Genomic DNA, 20,561 nt, shown 5'->3' with positions numbered 1-20,561 from the left:
TTCATTTGGCTCTGACCGATGTATTGATGTTATATATAAATTTTTCTCTCTTGATTGATTGTGTACACAATTTGTTGTAATGACCTTTTTTTTGTTTTCTCAGGTTTTTTTCTTTTAATTATTTATTTCTCTTTCTCTAATACTTCTACCATCCTTTTAAACTATTTCTGTAATAATGTTCTCTTCTATATGTTCACTTTAAACTCTCTGTTTTCTTTTTCTTTTCTCTTTCTTTTCTTGTTGCGGCGTTCCTGGTGTATGGCTCTGGAAGGTGCTTGATACTGAGGTTACTGTTGAATTTATTTACCAGTGATAGCTCCTGTGAAAATAAGATCTAATAGATTTTCATTTTAGTTTATCTGTACGTTTCCATTATAACAAAATCAACCATCAAAAATTAAAAAAAAAGAAGTATATATATATATATATCATTACTAAAACCAACAACAACAGTGATAATAATAATAATAATAATAATAATAATAATAATAATAATATCTGACCAGCAAACATAAGGTATAGTGACTACTAATATGTCATCATTTTTAGATGACTTGGGGCCGGAAGCGGTTTCGCATCGTCAGGAGGTTGAGGAGGTGAAGAGGCAAATTGGCATCACTCACTCCTACTTTGACTGCTGGGTCTATGGATTCTTAGAAAATAAAAAATTTAATGTGCAAGAGACCGTAAGCAAATTACAGCGTCGTTTTGATATGGAGATTAATGAACTGGCCACTTATGATATCACAGATTCCATGCGGCAGTCCCTTCGCTCTGGTATCATTCAAGTCATTGGTGTAGACAAATTGGGCCGAACGGCATTTTATGTTACCACAAGACGAGATAAACCCACAGCGGCAAAGCGTGAAGAAAGCAAACGTACATTTGATATGATGGTGAGCTATGGAACTCGACTGCGTGAGGATAATAAACGTTGTCAAATGGTGATGCTTATTAATCAAGAAAAGGCAAGTATGTGGAGTAATGTGGATATGAAATTTCAAGCAGATATTGCCCTTCGTATCGCCAAGTTTTATCCTGGAGCTGTGGATAAAATGTATATTTGTAATATGAATCGTACACTTGCGGCAATGGCAAAGCCTGTATTTTCACAACTCCCACCGATTGTATCGGAACGTATTATTATTATTTCTGAGAGTGATAAGAACTCTGGAAAGTTATTTGAATACTTTGACCCTAGTGTTCTTCCTGTAGAACTGGGTGGAAACAATGAATGTGATAATCAAGAACACTGGACTCAACACGCCACTCTCATTGAAGAATATTATGAACAACTCAAACATGCCGTACAGGATCGTGGTCTTTCTGTGAAGGAATGGGAATTGGAGTGTATTCGTCCACAGCGTAAACCAAGTAGACTCATCTCACAACACTCAGAGACACTAATCTCTACACCACTAAAGACGTGTTACTCGGATTCTACACATAGTGATGCGTCTGAGGAAGATGAATCTTACAATGATCCTGAACTGGAGGAATATATAAATCAGTGGAGGACAGTGGTGAATACATTTCCACGAAGTCTTGCTGTGTTTTTTCTTGAAGAACTGCAACGCTGGCGACTTGCTGTAGAAAATGAAGAAAGAGTGGCATGGTATGCTTTATTAGATGAGTACATCTCAGTACGAAAAACAATGGATATGACGCTATTAGATGTAAACCTTGAAGATAAAAGGTGGTATATTAATGTACCTCAACCACTCCGCCCACTCTATCGATTATGTCTTATTAATATTACAATATTGAATGCCATTTACTTTATAGGAGCCCTTATATTTCTTGTAGTGCTTGTAGGTTGTATTCTTGTGACACTTTTTTTTGGTTTTTTTGTACAGTGGAATTATGTCTTTCCACTAGGAGCAACTCTCATGACAGCAGCTGTTCAAGGGGCTACATTATGTTCACGGGCATTAGATATGGTTGTCGCTATAGTTTCCAGAAAAGTCATTCCTCCATTTGAATATATTGGTTCACATTGGGCTAGTACAGTACAAATTGGACTTTTTATGGTATTGGTATGCATACAGTTTATTGTTTTTTGTATTTATGCTGTGCACGAATCTCCATTATATGGACTTAAGGTATCTTTTGCCACTGGTTGGTTAAGTGCTGTTTTTATAATAGCCTTTTACCACGTATTTTCTTTCTTGTTCGATTGTTTCAACACAAGAAAACTATGGAGAAGGGAAAGGAAGACTATATCCTTTCCAATTTTTATTCTATTAAACGTCAATAATGAGGATGATCATATGGATGGATTTTATACCATACGTACTTCTTCATGCATTATTTGTGGTATTCCTTTACTTCTTAGTATGTTACTTGGTACAGGATTTCTTATTAGTCGTATTGTTGGTTTCGCCGTAGCCACATGTTGTGCCTCTATCGTAGCTGCTTTTACTGTTAATTACTACTCTGAAGTGATATCTAATGCATTAACCGCCAATCTATTACGTTTTACTTTATGGATTGCCTGTATGATATGGATATTTGACTGTTATGCCTTTGGATTTATGAACTATAGTAATGTATGGTCTGTTTCTGTCATTTTGTCCTCTTTATTAACGGCAGCATTATTTTTTCTTACATTAAGTTGCCTAAAAAAAGATGAATCCAATTTACTTCTCCGTATATCCGTATTATTACTTTTCCTATTTCTTATCGGTTGCTGGATATCAAGTTTTATTCTAATTGGTTGGAAGATTGGTGTATTTTGTTTTGCTCTTCTAGCTCATATTAGCATCTCCTCCTTTTGCAGTCAATCGGAATTAACAAATATGGGTGGTTTATTTCTTGTCTCTGTCTCTGTGTTTCTACTCTTAATGTCGTGTACACTCCTTGGCTGGTATGGCACTAGTCCACGTATTACTGTTCCACGTAGTATTCCACGCATTATTCCAGATATACCACCTACTCCACTGGAGGAATATCATCAATACCCTGTTTGTAGTTTACGTACAAGTGGTGGGTTTAACATTACAGACTTTGCGCTTCTTACAACACTTGTGAATGCTGCTGGTTCATCTGCCTTTCTGGAGGACTTTACGAATTGGTTTGGTTCTACAGATGTAACGTACACGGGAGTAGTGCTGGAACTGGATTCAGAAGGAGACCCGTGGTATATTCACCAATTTGATTCCATCCAACATAATATTACGGTACTTACTCTACATAATAAGTATGCCTTTTCTTCTATTATGACTTTAACGGCGTGGATAGGATCTATTGCTATTTCCCCATTGGGTATATTTCTTCCAACAGAATGGATTACCACAATTGTATATGTTATTTCATTTATCACACGTATGATAGATTTTTCATGGATTAACATGCATGAAGAAGTAACAGATTACTTAAATACTTTTAAACTTACAGCAACAAGAGAAGTAGTATTGACAGGAAGTGGTATTGCTGGTGGAATTGCCTCTATGGCAGGGGCACTTTCACAGACGCAAACAATTGTTTTTGCTTCTCCTGGTTTACTGCATATAATGCGCTCTATTGGAGTGGAAAAGGAATATTATCACAGTTATGTGCTTGCTGTGGGTGCGGATAATGGTGTCCTTGATGATGTTGGTGGACAAGATGATACAGTAAAACAAAAGTTGAACTGTGATGCCAATTCAATAACTTGTTTCTCTATGGATTATATATCGACTGAGCTCCTGAAAAGCTGTGATACTTTGGGAAGGGGGACTACACATATGATATCGTTGTAGAGATGTCTATCAGAAATATCTGAACATCAAAAAGGAACATTCTTTTACTAATTATGTTTTTTTTTCTCTTTTATTTTTATATTCCTGCGAAGTGATCTGAAATATCTGAAATGTTTTTTTTTTCTTTTTTATTTCGTTTTTTCCCTTCACCCTGTTGTGTGAGAAGGTTTCTTTTTTTTTGTTGTTGTTGTTGCTTTGCTTATACTTTCTTCCTCTTCTCCCTCTTTCTCTTGGTGTTGGGGTATTATTATATATATATATACATATACACAAACAGAGAAATATATAGCTGATGCCTAACGCGACTCTCCTAGATATTGGTGTAAAGGCGTATGAACACCAGGCGGAGGTAGATGAAGTACGACAGCGATTAAACATCAAACATCATTACTTTGACTGTTGGATTTATGGATTCTTGGAAAATAAAAACTATGATGTGGAGGAGACGGTAAAAAAGTTAGAGCGACGTCTTGCTTTTGAGAAAGAACAACTTGCCAATCATACAGTAACTGATTGGATGATGGAGAGTATGCAAAAAGGCATTATGCAAATTATTGGACATGATAGGGAAGGACGTGTGGTATTTTACGTTGTTACCGCACGGGATAAACCCACAGCGGCACGACGTGAAGAAAGTAGAATGAACTTTGATATGATGGTGAGCTATGGAACTCGACTGCGTGAGGATAATAAACGTTGTCAAATGGTGATGCTTATTAATCAAGAAAAGGCAAGTGTGTGGAGTAATGTGGATATGACCTTTCAAGCGGATATTGCCCTTCGTATCGCCAAGTTTTATCCTGGAGCTGTGGATAAAATGTATATTTGTAATATGAATCGTACACTTGCGGCAATGGCAAAACCTATATTTTCACGTCTTCCTGCAATTGTATCGGAACGTATTATTATTATTTCTGAGAGTGATAAGAACTCTGGAAAGTTATTTGAATACTTTGACCCTAGTGTTGTTCCTGTAGCACTTGGTGGAACGAACGGATGTGATCAACAAAATAATTACACTCAGTTCTCTGTAACGATTAAGGAACATTTTGAACAACTCAAACATGCCGTAAAGCATCGTGGTCTTTCTGTGAAGGAATGGGAACTGGAAACACTATTCCCACATGGTCTCCCAGAGGAGAGAGATAGTAGTGCGGATTGTATAGGAACATTAAGAAGTTTGAGATCACCTTCTGCACTTGTTCCTGCTGCCAGTGCGGCTCCTATGGATGATGGTAAAGGGGCTAGTGTTAATATGGATCCAATGTGGAGTGAAACTTCACGTAACTCCGATGGTGCTGTGAATGTAGATTCCGTTGATCTTCTTACATGTGATACCGTAGATGCCCCTTATGTGGCTTCCAAATCTAGGGAGAGGTTAAGGAGTAATACGATGGCAATTTTTTCCGCAGCTGCGGCTTCATCATTTGATGGAAGAAATATTATGGAAGATTTTGTAGATCATTTTTTCTTATTAGAATCTTTTTTTCGTAAAAGTATTGAAGAAGCCTCGCAGCGTGAATGGCTTTCTTTTTTACAACGTGAAGCTCGAGCCAGACATGTTATTCACGAAGCTGAGCAAAATATGGATAAGAATAAATTTATTTTTGGTTTTTTACCTTCTTCTTTACAAATTATTGCAAGAGGCTTTTTATGGATGGTACTTATGGTGATGGCTTTTTATTTTTTTATTGCCACTCTATTTTGTGCTGTTTTTTGTTGTTGTCTTATGGTTGGATTCTTTTTCTCCATGCTGTCGCATCCCCAGAATGTATTTGCATACGGCTGTCCACTTGTAGTGACAAGTTGCCAAGCTTCTATGTTGTGTTCCCGTGGATTTGAACTCACGCGTCGTACTTATAATGGGAAGTTAATTGATGCTTTTTCAGCATTTGGATTTAGAGCTTTACTCATACAGGCATTGGTTTACGTTGCGGCTGTTTTCTCTTTCTTTGTTGTTTTTTGTGTGATGGCAACGAAATATGATGTGTATACTGGAATTCGGTACACTCTGGCAACCGGGTGGATTGTTTCTGTGTTTATTATCTTATTATATCACTTTCTCTACGCCTTTGGTATTGCAAACTTTTTTGGTAATGAGAAAAGTAATCGTCGTAGTTCACTCACAGTGGCGACACTTTACTTTTTTCTTGATATTGATATGGATAACAATGATACGTCGCTGCGTAGAGTAGCCTTGTCGGAATTAACCCTAACATCTTCAACCGTCTTAGCTGCCTTTGCTCTGGGAATAGCCTACTTATTAAATAATACCTACGCATTTCTGGCTGCTAGTGTTATTTTATCTTTTATCTCTCTTTTCCTGTTGGTGATGTTTATTAACTTTGGTCACAGTCCATCTACAGGTGGTCTTATGATTTCTGCTGTACTCTACAGCTGTCTAACGTGGTTAACCATTATCTTTACAAATGGAGCCCACGGCTGGAAAGGGGATTGGGGTATTTCCATAACTGTACTGCTTTGTATTGCATTCATCACAGATGTTATTGTCTTATTATATGTATGGATACCGCTGCGTAATACAATGGCACGACGTTGGATATTTCGCATAGCCTGGTTGTGGATTATCGTACAGCTTCTTTCTACAGTTATTTTAGCTTTTGTACATAATTATCGTCTTGGGTTGTTTACGCTTTTCTTAGGAATTCATCTCCTTTTTTATGGGTTTTGTGTGAATGAAGGATCTTCTGTGTATGGAGTATCCGCTATTGTGATTGGTTTTTGCATTGTATTACTCTTCTGTGTTCTTCAAGGTGGGTTTACATCTCACGCTGTCTACAGTGAACCAGCGAGTATATCATTGTTACCTAACTATACCACCACCACAATAACTTCAACAACAATAATGAGAACAACTGTGGTAAATGCAATAAGTAATATTCCATCTAATTCTGTAATTCCAGTTCCACCAGTATGTTTGGCACGTTATTCGAATGAGATAGATATTGTGGGTATGTCTCTTCTAGCCAAATTATCGGATGCGATTTCATTAGATACAACATTAGTAGATCTTCACAAATGGTTTCCATTATTTACCTATGTTAGAAATTTTACCTTTTCATCCCCATCTTTTCTACAGTCGAAAGTTTTTTCTTACACTGGAACGGATTACAATACAACAGTCATTACGGTTGGTAGTACATCTGAAGTAATTGCAGTTATGGAATCCACGGTAGTATGGGTTAATCTTTTAATGGTCTCATTGTTTTCCTTTTTTACTCCACCTTCATGGTTTACATGGATTGCCATGCATCTCATCTCTCCATATGGACTTTCATCACTATTGTGGTCTTCATCATTACAAGAGGCTCAAGAAGATATTAACACTTATATCAATACTATTATTAATAATGAAAATAATAATAGTGTATATTTGGTTGGTCATAGCCTTCCTGGTGCAGCTGCATTGTATTTGGCTGCAACCTCACCTTATAAAGTGTATGGAATTGGATTTGTAGCACCTGTAGAGGCTATTGCTTGGAGTAGTCATCAGAAACTTTCAAACACTATACTCTCAAACCGGGTTTTTTCTGTTGTACCATCCTCTTCAGCGTTAATATTACGATGGCCGTGGGGTGCTGTAACAGAAACAGTACCTTGTGAAGATACACCTCATATTTGTGATAGAATAGACACCGTTGCGGAGTTGCTTTATCAACTTTGCAATAGTGGAAAAGAAACTATTATGTAGAGAGATATTTTATGTTGTGTAGGTATTCACTAGAAAGAAGGATGTGCTTTTCACGGAGTGTTTGAATGATTAATCGTGCAAGTTGTATTTATAGTTGTGTAGCAAGTGAATATGTTTCTTATTCACATCCATGTTTCTGTGTGGTTGTAGTGGTGATTTTATTATGTTTTTCTCTCTCTTTTTGTTCTGCTTTGATTCTCTTTTTTTTTTTCTTTTTTTTTTTTTCTGATACTCTGATGAAGTGATTAGTAGGTGATTGAGTGAATCACAAATTAAGTGTCTCTGCGTGCATAACAAGGAAAAACAAATAGATAAACAAACAAATAAACACAACCCCGTAGAGTGTGTTATTTCTCACGCATTAGTTCTTTTAGGTCTTTTTTTTTCCAGTTATTCTTCATATTTACTATTCTTCTTATTATTATTCTTGTTATTATTATTATTTCCCTTTTATCTTTTATTATTATTATTGTTATTATTATTATTATTATTATTATTATTATTATTATTATTCTTGTGTTGTTAGTACTTCATCATGCAGGACGACCATACACCAGATAGATGGGTCATTCGAAGCAGAGGCGGACAAAACCCCTTAACCAATATGAATGAATCAACACCTAATGGTGCTCACAATGTTAACAGTGTGGAGGATACTGTTCATACCCATGGGGATTCTAATGTTCGTAAAATGATTTCTTCCTCTTCATCTCCTTTAGCTCAACAGCTGTTAACCACAGATGTCAATTCCCCAAGGAAGGGACGAAATGCACAGGGTGGGAAATCTAATGAAGCACCATCTCTACAACTCCTCACACGCAACTTGGACTCTTTATCACGTGAGTTTGAGCAACTCACCGCTCGCGGTAGAGCGAGTTCTCACTCATTGGCTCGCGAGGAGCCGCAAATGCCACAAATACAATTGCCCAGACTTCGCATTTCCTCCGCATCTCATCTACGCTCGACTCAAACAGCCGCTCTGTCATCACGTCCTCAGTTTTCACCAACGTCTGTACGTGTGCAGACTGCGAAAACATTGTTTCGGAAACAACGTCCTTTAGACGAATCGCCTGTGCCCTTCTCTGCGGGTGCCTCCCCCTCTGCTGGACCAGTGCGATCTCCTCTACGAACACCAAAAACAAGATCAGCAAGGAAAGTAGCAACAAAACCACCAACAACAATAACAACACCAGCAGCTGTAGTAGCAGCAGCAAAACCAGTAGAAGTAGGAGTAGAAGAATCAGCAGCCTCTGTTGGATGTGAGGATGGGCGTGATACCTCTCCGCTGCGGCGTCATGTGTGTTCTCCTGGCCGCAATCGCGATGGTCGTATTCGCGTGGCGGTTCGCAAGCGGCCGCTGCTGCCCGGTGATGTTGGCGTTGACTGCGTGAAGATTGCTCATCCGCATGTGCATGTGTCCGTGACGAAGCAGCGTGTGGATCTCAGCGACTATGAAAATGTGAATGACTTTACATTTGATAGTGCCTTTGATGCGGGTCAAACGAATGCCGATGTATTCCATGAAGTGTGTGTGGATCTTCTGGATGTTGTGCTTGCGGGTGGTAGTGCATCCTGCTTTGCGTATGGACAGACGGGTAGTGGCAAGACACATACAATGATGGGCGGCAACGGCGAGTCGGGGCTCTGCGCTATTGCTGCCGCCGAACTGTTTGCACGTGTGAATAGCAATACACATGTGGTGTGTGCTGCCTTGTATGAGATTTACCGCAATGCCTTGTTTGATCTTCTCAACGACCGCGCCCCTGTTGTATTGCGGGAGAGTTACAACAGACGTATGCATGTCTGCGGCCTCACGTGGCACTTTGTGGAGTCGGCGCAGGCGTTGAATGAACTCATCCGCAGTGGCACCGAGCAACGCAGTACGGGGAGCACAAGTGCGAATGAACACTCCAGTCGATCACACGCCGTACTCGCCATTCGCCTATGTAGACGCCCCAAGAACAATAATAATACTACTAAAATATCTATTACAGGTCGTAGTAGTAGTAGTCCTACTCGTAATTCTAGTAGTAATGGAAATGCCCCTGAGGAAAAGGGAGAAGAGAGTGATATGCCTGTTTCTCCTTCTCTGGATGCGGCAGCGGCGGCTGTTGAGGCGGGCGGTGGTGGGGCGTTAAATTTCGTCGATCTCGCCGGCAGCGAGCGGGCCGCTGATACCGCAATGCATGATCGGCAGACACGACATGAAGGGGCAGAGATCAACAAGTCACTACTCGCATTAAAGGAATGTATACGGGCACTTGATGAGAAGAAACGCCATGTGCCATTTAGAGGATCGAAATTAACCGAAATATTGCGAGATAGTTTTACTGGAAATAGTCGTACATTGATGATTGCAAATATTTCTGGATCTTCATGCGATTATGAACATACATTGAATACACTGCGATACGCATTTCGTGTAAAGGGTCTTAGCATTGAATCTGTTGTGCCGAGTAAGGCACGTAATGCTCCACGAATATTTCGTCCACTCCCAGGAGATATTTTACACCAGCAGAAACTTCAACAACAACAACAACAAAATAATAATAATAGTATGAATAATACTATGAGTATAACGGAAGTGGATGCCATATTGCGAAGGCCACGTCCACGTTCAGTTGCAGCTAAACAACGACGTGCTCAAAGTGGTCCACCTGGTGGTAACACTCGATGTCGCACACCCGCAGGAAATACAATGATAAGAAAGAATAATAATAATGGTATTAATAAGAAAATTAACTTTGAAAATGGTATTAGCAACAAAAACAACAACAGTAGCATCAGTAACTTAAATGGTGGTCCGTCTAACACTATAGTATATGAAAAAGTGGAAGAAAACTTTCAAAAGACAAAATCTAGCTGCTTGATTGGTAGCCCATCTAACGCATCCATCATCTCTAGTACATCCTCTTCTGGTTTCTTGCGTGTGGCTTCTTCCGAAAAGAAGTTGCGTCCCAGAAAAGAGCCGATCATTGATGTAAATGAGAGTGAGATAGATCGATTGAAAGATGAAATGCATGCCAATCTAACACTTGCATTGCGCAAACAAAATGAACTTATTAAGAAACTTAGTCAAGAGAATGCCGCCCTACGTGTTTCAGTCAAGATTTTAAAACAAAGAGTAAAGGAATGCCCTAATTGTGGATGGAAGTTAGAACAACAATAGCCAATAAGGACAGCAGTAAAATTTATTCTTGTAGAATAAAGCATATGTATATTTATATATGTATATGGAATTTGTTTCTGTTCCTTCTTTTTTTTTTAATTTTTCGGCACGTTATATCTTGCTTTCTTCGTTCAATGGGTATTTAAAATTCCTTTTTCGTTTTAGTTGTTATTATATTAAATTGTATGTTTTTCTTTGTTTTTTGGTTTACGCGATAAGAGCAAGAGTGAGATGTATGGCTTTGTTTCTTACCCATATACATAGGAAAAAAGAGAAAATTGTAGAAATAATGAAATGTGGACAAAAAGAAAAAAAACGTTCCCCTTTTCTTTTGATTTTTCTTTTTTTTTCCATATGATGGGTTCATAGTAATTTGTATGCGAGGTTTGTGTATGATAGACTTCATAATGATTGCTGGTAATGTAGTACCTACTTGGATTCATACATTAACTGGCCCGTGGAAATGATATTCTTGTCTTTTTTTTCTTTCTCTTTTAGTCCGTACAGGTTGATTTCATTTTGACGGTCTAACTCTTCATTCCTTGATGTTGCTCGTTTAATATGCAATATGAATTTATTTCTCAGTGATAACAACTCCAAAAAATGGTTTCTTTCACTACGGTTACTATTTACATTGATTTTATAGTGGAGTTTTCTTTACATTGCTTGTGTTTCTCATTTTTTTGATTAACTGAGTGTAGTTACTCTATTATAAGACTAAACCATTTTATTGATATATTTTTCTTTTCTTTTTTTTATGATTATCTATGTGTATATTTATATCTCTATGTCTTAAAAAAAAAAAAAAAAAAAACTCTTTTTAAAGTTGTACACAGAATTTGATTTTCGTCTTAGAAAGAGGAACGACTAAGGTCTATGAAAAGCAAATATAAACAATAACAAAAAATAAAAAGAATTATTGTTTTTCATACACTTTTTCTATAGTGTTCTTCTGTGTTTTTTTTTTAATTCTTCTGATGTTAGATTTAAAATCGTAACCAGAGGCATAACCATATACGTACAAACCTTTATATTTTCACTATCTATCCCTCTCTCGATCTTTTTTGTAGACACATCGACTTCATTATATATATATATATAATGGTCTTGTTCTTCTTTTTGATTTATTGTATTCTCTCTCTTTGTATCTATTTATTCCTTTTTACTCTTATGATATATATATATATATATATATATCATGCCTACTTTATTATTAATCACATTTTATCAATTATTATCCTCTACGTACATGTTTGCTCTTTTATTATCTTCCCTTTTTCTTTGCTTGCTTTCCTCTCTTTTACTACAGCCTCATTTTTGTAGAGTTTCCCACTTTCCATGCATACCAATAGCGATAACAACAGCACCCTGAGCAAAGATGAATGGCTGCTCGCACTGCAGGTGTTCCTCAACGCCCGCCTGCGCACACCCCCACAGCACAGCAGCACACGTAGTCGCACACACACCGCCGTGCCGCTGCCGCTGCCAAACACACAACATCTCATTGATGGTGTGATGTGGAGTCTGCGGGATAACAGGCAGTGGACCGCAGACGCGTGGCTTACCGTGCAGAGTCATCTGCAGAGCTGTGCACAGCGATATGCGCAACTCGCGGAACGTCTCTCCCGACAACATACACGCGATCCTCCCGCTACTACTGCCGCCGCTGAAGGATCCACGGCGGGCGTAGCGGCTGAAATGATGGAGTCTGAGCGGCTGTACGCCTGCCATGCGTGCGTGCAGGACATTTACATTTCCTTCTGCGTGGTGGATGCGTTTCTGCGGCACACCGGCGGGGCGGCGCGGGAGGCAGCGGAGGTCGAACTCCCACGACTCGTCGCCGCGTACTTCCCGATTTGGGAATCCCCATCTCAACAACCCCCAGCACTGCAGGATGCGGTGGAGGAGTACCGACTGCGGCTGCTGGATCTCTTGCGCTCGTGGAGTGTGACTCGGCTTCTACGTGCAGATACACACAGGCGTATTGAGGAACATCTGCGACACAAGTTGAAGTCTATTCGCGAGAGTCTTGAGAAGAATGAGGAAGATGGCAGTAATGATAAAAGAGAGGAACAAAATAGACGTTCCATCACAGCTGGACTTCGAGTTCTTTTGGCGAGTGCTGATGCATCTAAGCCGTCATTTACTAGATCATTTAAATCATCTTCTTCATCAGCCGTATTGGCTTCTTCCAATGTTGATATTGTACGCACAACAATTTCAAGTTTCCTATCCGCTATATTTCCTTCTCACCGATCAGAAGCTGGTAAACATCGTTGTGGTCACTGTGGAGCGATATTTAAAAGTATTGCTGCAAAGAATACGCATTACCGATATCATTTCTATAACCGTAGCTATCAAACAGAGGAGAAAATTGTGAGACTCCTATATCCTAGTGTTAATGATTATATTGAACATCAGGTGGACTATAGAGAGACAGGAAATTTTGTTCGAACATCAGAAAACATGCTGGATGTATTTCGTATTCCTGAAAAAGGTACTGTTCGTGTACGGAAAGAGAAGCAACAGCAACAGAAAGAAGAAGATAAAGTAAGAAAAAAGACAAAACTTTCATAGATGGATGGAATTAAACGTTTTTTTTTTTTCATGTTCAGCTTATTTCTTTTTGTTGTTGTTCTTGTGTATGCGTATAAAAATTTATATTCTAAATTTCTTTCAACTTAACAGTTTTTTTTTTCATTCCTTTCCATGTACTAAACTCATTGTTCCTATTTTTTTTTGTCAATTCTACATTGAATTTGTACATACTGTGCTTTTCTCCTTATTTTTTTTCTTCTTTACTTTGGTAATTGTTGTTTCTGTGGTGTCTAGTAACCCCTTAACACCTTTCACTAACGGAAGTATTAATAAACGTGTATTCACTACGTCTGAAGATTGTATGTGGCCTACTGTTGTCTGTCAGCGAAGTGCCCTGGCGGTACTTGGGCTGCGGGAGAATACACCGTACACGGAAGCGGAACTGAAAAGTGCCTTTCGTCTGCAGGCAAAAACACTACACCCCGATGCTGGCGGCAGTGCAGAGCGATTCCGCGAACTCCACGATGCCTACGCCTCACTGTTAAAGAATATGAACAAGAATGATCATCATAACAATCTCAATGGAAATGGGAATAGTAGTAAATGGAAAAAGGAAACGGCGTCTGATGCAAATGAGTACTCTAGTGAAACCAGTGAGGGAGGGGCATTTTATAATAATGCTCATTCTCGTTGGTCTACACATCAACAGGCAGAGTACGGTGGTTTGGGTTCGGCTTTTGCACGTAATGATACCTATGGTGGCACCTATGCAAACAACTCTACCCGTGACTTTTATCGTCCATACACATCTCATCCATTTGCACATGGATTTACAGCTGAGGAGGTGTTGGAGGCGGAGCGTTTAAATCGCCTTCGTGTCGCACGTGTAATATTTAAACATGGTATTCTATGGAGTGGAATTGTGTACTTTTTATTTCTCTACTTCCGTGAGAATAGGATTCACCGGGCTATTGAGGCGCGAAACAAGGGCTATCTAGATGAGTCTTATTGGCAGAAACAGCAGGAGGATCATCGTCGTGGGCTGTCGTATTCACCCAAACCACACTGGACAGAGACAACGAGTGAAGATTTTATGCAAACATGTGATAAAGACATGGAAAGAAAGAAAAGAGCAAGTCAATCACTCTTTCTTGGTGGGACTTCTAGTTTATATGCAATGCGACCAGTGGCAATTAGTTTTCAAGGACGCCCATTTACAGCAACAGGTGTACGTGGTGATCGTAGTGGTGTACCAAAGAAGGCTAATACCTACGAAGATGATACACATTACGAACCAGATGACATGATGGAAAATTAAGAACAAGTGAAATTTCATTAATAATTTGTTTGTTCTATTGATAGTTAAATTAAAACTAGAGGCGTAGTTTTTTTTTAATTTTATTTCTTTTTTTTAGTGTTGCTTAACAATTTGTACGGTTTAATATTTTTTTTAGTGGTCGTTTATTGCTTTTTTTCTTATTCCATTTAGTGAAAGGAGTTAGTTCTATATTTAATGTTGTAAACTTTTGCTATAGTTATCCCTTTCTTTGGGTTGACGTCATGAGTGATCAATTTCATTTTTTTATTTTATTTTCGCTAATTATTATTTCTCGCCATTTTTTTTTCGTTCTTTTACCGGATGATTACTCTTTATCACTTCTCCTCTTTTTATGTTTGTTTTGTTTTTGTGTTTGAGAAATTAAGCAAACGTAAGCCCATTTTTTTTTTCTAGTTTTGAGAGTATATATACTTACCACCACTGTGCCGACAGGGAAAACCAATAACACGAAGGACGACTCTTACTAATACGGATTGGAACCGCAGCAGAGGGAAGTATTTCATTTAATCGCAGAGAAAACATGAGTAAAAAGATTGAAGCGCAGATTAAGCGATTCATACAAAACAATGCGACACCACCCGACACTGCAGCCAGTAAAGAGAAATGGTCCGCCACGGAGGGCGGCAATGTTCTCAGTTGGCTCCAACAGCGGGCACCGCAGCAGCCATCACGGGGAGCCATTGACTATCTTAGCAAAGTGCAGTTAAATGAGAAGACAGATGCGCAGAAACAGGCATCACTGCCTAAGCCACGCTCACAGCAGCAACAAGAACAACAGCACGAACTATCTCAACAACCACAACAACCATCTCAACCACAACAACCACAACAACAACAGCAAACAACAAATACGACGGCTGTTCGGAAGCTTGCACAGCTTTTCCCAGGAGCACAGGGAGCATTAATGAATGCCCCTCGGGTGAAAGTGGGTGATGCAGTCATAGTTATGGATAATACAAAAACTGTAATGAGTGAGCCACAGCAGCCACAACTGCAGGATCAACAACAACAGCAACAACGTCCCACAGAAACTGTAGCTCTACCGCGCTCTCACCGAGGTCGTAACAGACGTGAGACGAAGGAAGAGCGATTAAAACGTCGTTTTGAAAAAATGACCGAAGAAGCTCAAAAACGACATGAAGAAGCCCTTCGAACTGATCCTGAGTATAAGAAGAAGTACCAAACTTTTCAAGAATTACAAGCAGCACAACAAGCAGCACAGGGAAATTTTCTGGAACGTTATGCTCGTCAAGAGCATATAAACCTCAGTACTTCAGTGAGTGAACGTCTTGATATTCCTGTCATTCTTGATCTTATTGAACAACATGATGTTGTCTTTATTTGTACAGATACAGGTAGTGGAAAGAGTACATCTATTCCCAAGGCACTTTTGGAACTTTCTAATGACACACGTGTTGTTAGCACACAACCTAGGCGTACTGCTACCGTTTCTATTGCCTCTAGAGTTGCTGCATTACGCCGTGAGAATGTAGGTGAGGATGTTGGGTATTGGATCCGCGGTGACAAGCGCGGCGACGACCAAACACGCTTGTGGTACATGACAAGTTACACATTACTTCTTTATCTTCTCAATAACCCATTACAACCTCCTTTTACACATATTGTGCTGGATGAGTTTCATGAACGACAACCGGATATTGAGGTAACTGTTGCATTGTTACGATTGTGTCTACTACGGCGTACCGCGAATTTTAAACTTATTTTAATGAGTGCTACTCTTAATACAGAAGACTGGGAACAGTACTTTACTGGTTTAAAGGTTGCTACATATAAGCAAAGTGAACCAGAACATCCAATTCATGATTACTTTATGGAAGATGTCTGTGCACTTATTGGAGCAGAGTATAATGAATCACCAAATGTAGTGGATCGCGGTGTTGACTTTCCTTTACTAGAGAAACATATGTTTATTGCGCAAAACCTTATTTCATACCTTAATATGTATGCAGATCCTCAGCATGCAATTCTTGTTTTTTTACCAGGACGTGCGCAAGTTGAACAATTACAACTATGGCTTGAGTCTAATATGCGTAAACCCATGGATATTGTGGCATGGCATAGTGCTGTTGATCTTGCCGTTATTGAGGAAGCTATTGGTCGACGATTGCCATTTCAACAGAAAATTTATCTTGCAACAGACATTGCAGAAGTATCTATAACACTTCCTGATGTTGTTTTTGTAATTGATCTTGTATTAGTAAAACGTCCAAAGATTAACAAGGATGATCCAGCTACCGTATTACACCCACCTCTTCTTACACAATGGATTTCAAAAGGTAGTGTAGCACAAAGACGTGGACGTATTGGTCGTGTACAACAAGGATTTTATTTTTGTCTGTTACCATCTTCTTCTGTTGGGCGTTTACCTGACCATGCTGATCCACCTATTGAAAATTCTCGCATTGATGAACTTTCTCTACATTGTCTTCAGTTGGTCTCTAACCCAGTTGCTATATTCAGTATTTGTCACGGACAACCACTAATTGAGACTATTACTCTCTCTATGGATACACTCTCACAATTGGGTTGTATTGTTAATAGTAAAGATCCTCATGCGGCTGGAGAACGTATTGAAGAAATACATTCAAACAGTCAATGGAGTCCTTTGGTGTTAGAAGAAGCAAAGAAGGTTGTACTTGCAGAAATTAATAATTACGAATATACTTTTATTGGACGTATTCTACAACTTATTCCTGTTTCACCACAACCTGGTATGCTTGTTTTTTACGGGTTTTTAACCGGATTGGAATCTTTAATGATTTTGGCAGCTGCTGTAACCAGCAGTCTTTCACCATTTGCACCTAATCCATTAGAGCAAAAAAGGCGTAAACGTCAAACAGTGGTTCGTGCAATGGAAGAAACCGAAAATGTAATGCGAAATATGTGTTGTGGATTACGTAGTGATATTGTTGCTGTAATGAAGGCTGTATTAATGTTTCGTGTGTGTGTTAGCGAGAATGGAGAAGATCCTGCTACAATTGTGCGTCAATGGTGTCTTGATCACCACTTAAGTTATGATAAGTTAAAAGCCATACTTGATTTAGAACAACATATTAAGTATGAACTTGCTAATTTTATTCCTTTTCGTGATGTTGTTGACCCACAAGAACTTCTTGCGCAACTTGAGAAGGTAGCACCTATCGTGCTAGTCATGACAAATGTCGCCTTTGTTGCACAATCACTTGAGGTAACTACAGAAGGTAATACGTATACAAATTCAAAGGAAACGGCAGTCGGTCTCTTTACCGATATTGCAGCAGTACCTGATATTCACTCTCCAAGTTGTTTACGATGGCAAGAAGGTGATATTGTTATACCAGTGCAACTTTCCCTACTTGGTAATAGGATGATTGCAAGTTTTTCTACTGCCATTGCATCCCATAAGCAATTCTGGCTCTCTTTACTCCTTCTCACACATCGACTGCAGTACGCAACTTTTGCTGACGACGAAGGTGCTTTTCATGTTTTTTCTGTAAAGTACTACGGGACGGAACGTTATGTGGAGACAGATGCCTCAACAGGTTACGCCGTACTACACTTTCGTCAGCAGCTTAGTACTGTTTGTCAAACCCTTCGACTCCTGCATGATCATCAAGAAATGTACGATGATGAATTTGCAGAATTATTACAGAAGTATAAACTTAAACCACTGGAGGCAGCACAACGCGATGTTATTGTGGCTATTGCCGCATTTTTTAATAATACAGAGAGCATCACTGTGGATGAAGTGGAGCATGATGATGATGATCTTGACGAAGTCTCTATTATTAGCCTGGCCCTTCCAAAACTCAATCATGGATGACATACAAACACAAACACAAACATACACAAACGCAAAAAAAAAGAAAAGAAATCACGAAAACCAATAATAAGAAAAGTGCATACTCCATCTTACTGCAACTGGGTACATTTATTCTTTTGCCGTCTTGGTCTCCATTAATAATTGTTCATCACTACTGCTTCAGCTTCTTCGTTGGTCTATGCTTTATACAGTGTTGACTATCTGGAATGTTAACACCCTCATTTTTTTTTTCTCATAATATTTTTTTTGTAATATTTTTTCTGATGATTTATTGTTTCTGTAAAATTTTTTTTTTTGCTTTTTTTTTTTATCTTTCACTTTTTTTTTTTTGAAAAAAAAAAGAAGTTCTTTAATACATGGCTAAGGTTGTAAAATCACGTGCACAAAAAAGAAAACATGAAGATACGGGTCCTACTCTGAATACGGAGCGGCAGCTTGGTGAACATGATCTCTTTTTCAAGTGGCTACTCGGTATTACACAGCATGAATTCTTTCAGGAATACTTTGAACAAAAACCACTACACTTTTCTCATGGTTCTTCGACACACTTTAGAAACCCACCAAAGGGATTTCCCGCTGTAGAGTGGTCTACAGATGAAATGCTTAATCTCGCTTCAAAGAAAAGACTATCATACTCCACAGACCTTAACGTTGTTCGTTTTGATAATAAAATTAATAAACGTGTATCCTATCGTAACGATGGTCATATTACATCAGATGAGATGCGCTTATGTATGAAAAAGGGCTGGTCAATTCGTTTTCTCCGACCCCACGAACACGTCTCCAGTAACTCTGCTGTTATTTCAAAAATGGAGGACATTTTTTGCTGCTTCTGTGGCCTCAACAGTTATTGGACTCCTGCAAATAGTCAGGGTTTTGCACCCCATTATGATGATGTAGATGTCTTTCTGTTGCAGTTGGAGGGTGAGAAGGAGTGGAACTTATACACGGCGCCGTCAGAGGTGGATGTACTTAGCCGCTACTCCAGTGAAGACTACAATCCTAAAGACCTCCCACCGCCAATCATGACATTGCGGTTAGTACCAGGTGATGTGCTCTATATGCCGCGTGGTACTGTTCATCAAGGGCGTACTTTGGGTGAGAAACACTCGTTACATGTAACTTTCTCCGCAAATCAAATGAATACGTGGGCAGACCTTATTAAAATTGCAGTGACACATTCTCTGGAGAAACTGGCGACAAATGAAATTATATGGAGAAAGTCACTACCACGCACAACTTTAAAAACTTTGGGTGCTATTTATCATCCTGTTTTCCGTGAAGAAAATGGCTTACTACCACTGACTGAAAAGTATCAGAAACGAAGGCGTATATTACAATCTGTATTCCGAGAGAAAGTGGCTGAACTTTCTCTTCTTTTGTCTACTGAAGAAACTATAGATGAATGTTGCGACTTGTACGCAAAGGAAACAGTGACAAAGCTGCAGCCACCCCCTAAATCCACTATAAAAAACGATCATTCTATGAAGGAAATTACAGGTAAGACGATTGTGCGACTTGTTTCCTCTCAATATGCGCGCCTCATTTTTAGTGTTTCTGGTGAAGTACAACTTTATCACAGTGGCAAAAATTCTCCTATATGTCTTGCCGCACCAGTGGGACTCCTACGTTTTGAGGTCGATTTTGCCCCTGCACTCGCCACACTCTTGGCATCTGGTTCACGAGGTATACAAGTATCTACTTTACCTTTTCCAGCATTTGATAATGTGGATGATATTTACGAAAACCAATTGACTCTAGTAAAATCCCTGTATGATGCTAATATCATTACTATCCTGTAGTTGTCTAGTGTGTCACCAACTAGACGACGATAAATATTTAATATAACATAAGTAATATTATTATTATTATTATTATTATTATTATTATTATTATTATTATTATTATTATTATTATTATTTCTTTTTCTGTGATCATGTCTTTTTTTATTTCTATTCTACTTGTATCTGCTATAACACGCACACAATATTTTTTTTGTATTATTTACTTCTTTTTTTTTCTCTGGGGTGGAAGTGGTAGGGTTGGGAGAAATGTCACACTGGCGTCGTTGTGAGGCGCCGTGGGTCCAGTAAGATGACGTTATACGGTACGAGCCAGCTGCAGGCCAAGGAGATGGTCGACCTACTTAATGAGTACTACATGTTACTTCCACAAAACGCACGCGATGAATTGTGTATAGACATTATGAACATGAAAGTTGTACGCACTACTGTTGGCAA

At 38.9% G+C, this 20,561-nt stretch overlaps 7 protein-coding genes across 7 annotated transcripts; all 7 read left to right on the top strand.

Moving 5' to 3' along the window:
* Positions 1–533: 533 nt before the first annotated feature.
* TM35_000411270 (uncharacterized protein) lies at positions 534–3,740 on the top strand (the record flags this gene model as incomplete). Its single annotated transcript, XM_029029835.1, has 1 exon — positions 534–3,740. The coding sequence occupies one exon, from the start codon at positions 534–536 to the stop codon at positions 3,738–3,740; it is 3,207 nt and encodes a 1,068-aa protein (XP_028878823.1).
* A 292-nt stretch (positions 3,741–4,032) lies between these two features.
* Positions 4,033–7,452, top strand: TM35_000411260 (uncharacterized protein; the record flags this gene model as incomplete). Its single annotated transcript, XM_029029834.1, has 1 exon — positions 4,033–7,452. One exon carries the CDS (start codon positions 4,033–4,035, stop codon positions 7,450–7,452), a length of 3,420 nt encoding a protein of 1,139 aa, XP_028878822.1.
* Positions 7,453–8,056: 604 nt separating this feature from the next.
* On the top strand, positions 8,057–10,621 carry TM35_000411250 (mitotic centromere-associated kinesin (MCAK); the record flags this gene model as incomplete). Its single annotated transcript, XM_029029833.1, has 1 exon — positions 8,057–10,621. The coding sequence occupies one exon, from the start codon at positions 8,057–8,059 to the stop codon at positions 10,619–10,621; it is 2,565 nt and encodes an 854-aa protein (XP_028878821.1).
* A 1,338-nt stretch (positions 10,622–11,959) lies between these two features.
* TM35_000411240 (uncharacterized protein) lies at positions 11,960–13,198 on the top strand (the record flags this gene model as incomplete). The annotated part of the gene is made up of 1 exon (XM_029029832.1): positions 11,960–13,198. The coding sequence occupies one exon, from the start codon at positions 11,960–11,962 to the stop codon at positions 13,196–13,198; it is 1,239 nt and encodes a 412-aa protein (XP_028878820.1).
* Positions 13,199–13,520: 322 nt separating this feature from the next.
* Positions 13,521–14,477, top strand: TM35_000411230 (putative chaperone DNAJ protein; the record flags this gene model as incomplete). The annotated part of the gene is made up of 1 exon (XM_029029831.1): positions 13,521–14,477. The coding sequence occupies one exon, from the start codon at positions 13,521–13,523 to the stop codon at positions 14,475–14,477; it is 957 nt and encodes a 318-aa protein (XP_028878819.1).
* A 541-nt stretch (positions 14,478–15,018) lies between these two features.
* On the top strand, positions 15,019–18,321 carry TM35_000411220 (putative ATP-dependent RNA helicase; the record flags this gene model as incomplete). The annotated part of the gene is made up of 1 exon (XM_029029830.1): positions 15,019–18,321. The coding sequence occupies one exon, from the start codon at positions 15,019–15,021 to the stop codon at positions 18,319–18,321; it is 3,303 nt and encodes a 1,100-aa protein (XP_028878818.1).
* Positions 18,322–18,677: 356 nt separating this feature from the next.
* Positions 18,678–20,123, top strand: TM35_000411210 (lysine-specific demethylase NO66; the record flags this gene model as incomplete). The annotated part of the gene is made up of 1 exon (XM_029029829.1): positions 18,678–20,123. One exon carries the CDS (start codon positions 18,678–18,680, stop codon positions 20,121–20,123), a length of 1,446 nt encoding a protein of 481 aa, XP_028878817.1.
* Between the last annotated feature and the right edge of the window lie 438 nt (positions 20,124–20,561).

This window comes from Trypanosoma theileri (assembly GCF_002087225.1).
Source record: "Trypanosoma theileri isolate Edinburgh chromosome Unknown TM35_Tth_41_V1, whole genome shotgun sequence".
Classification (NCBI taxonomy): domain Eukaryota; phylum Euglenozoa; class Kinetoplastea; order Trypanosomatida; family Trypanosomatidae; genus Trypanosoma; species Trypanosoma theileri.
This window is presented reverse-complemented; position numbering and strand designations above follow the sequence as displayed.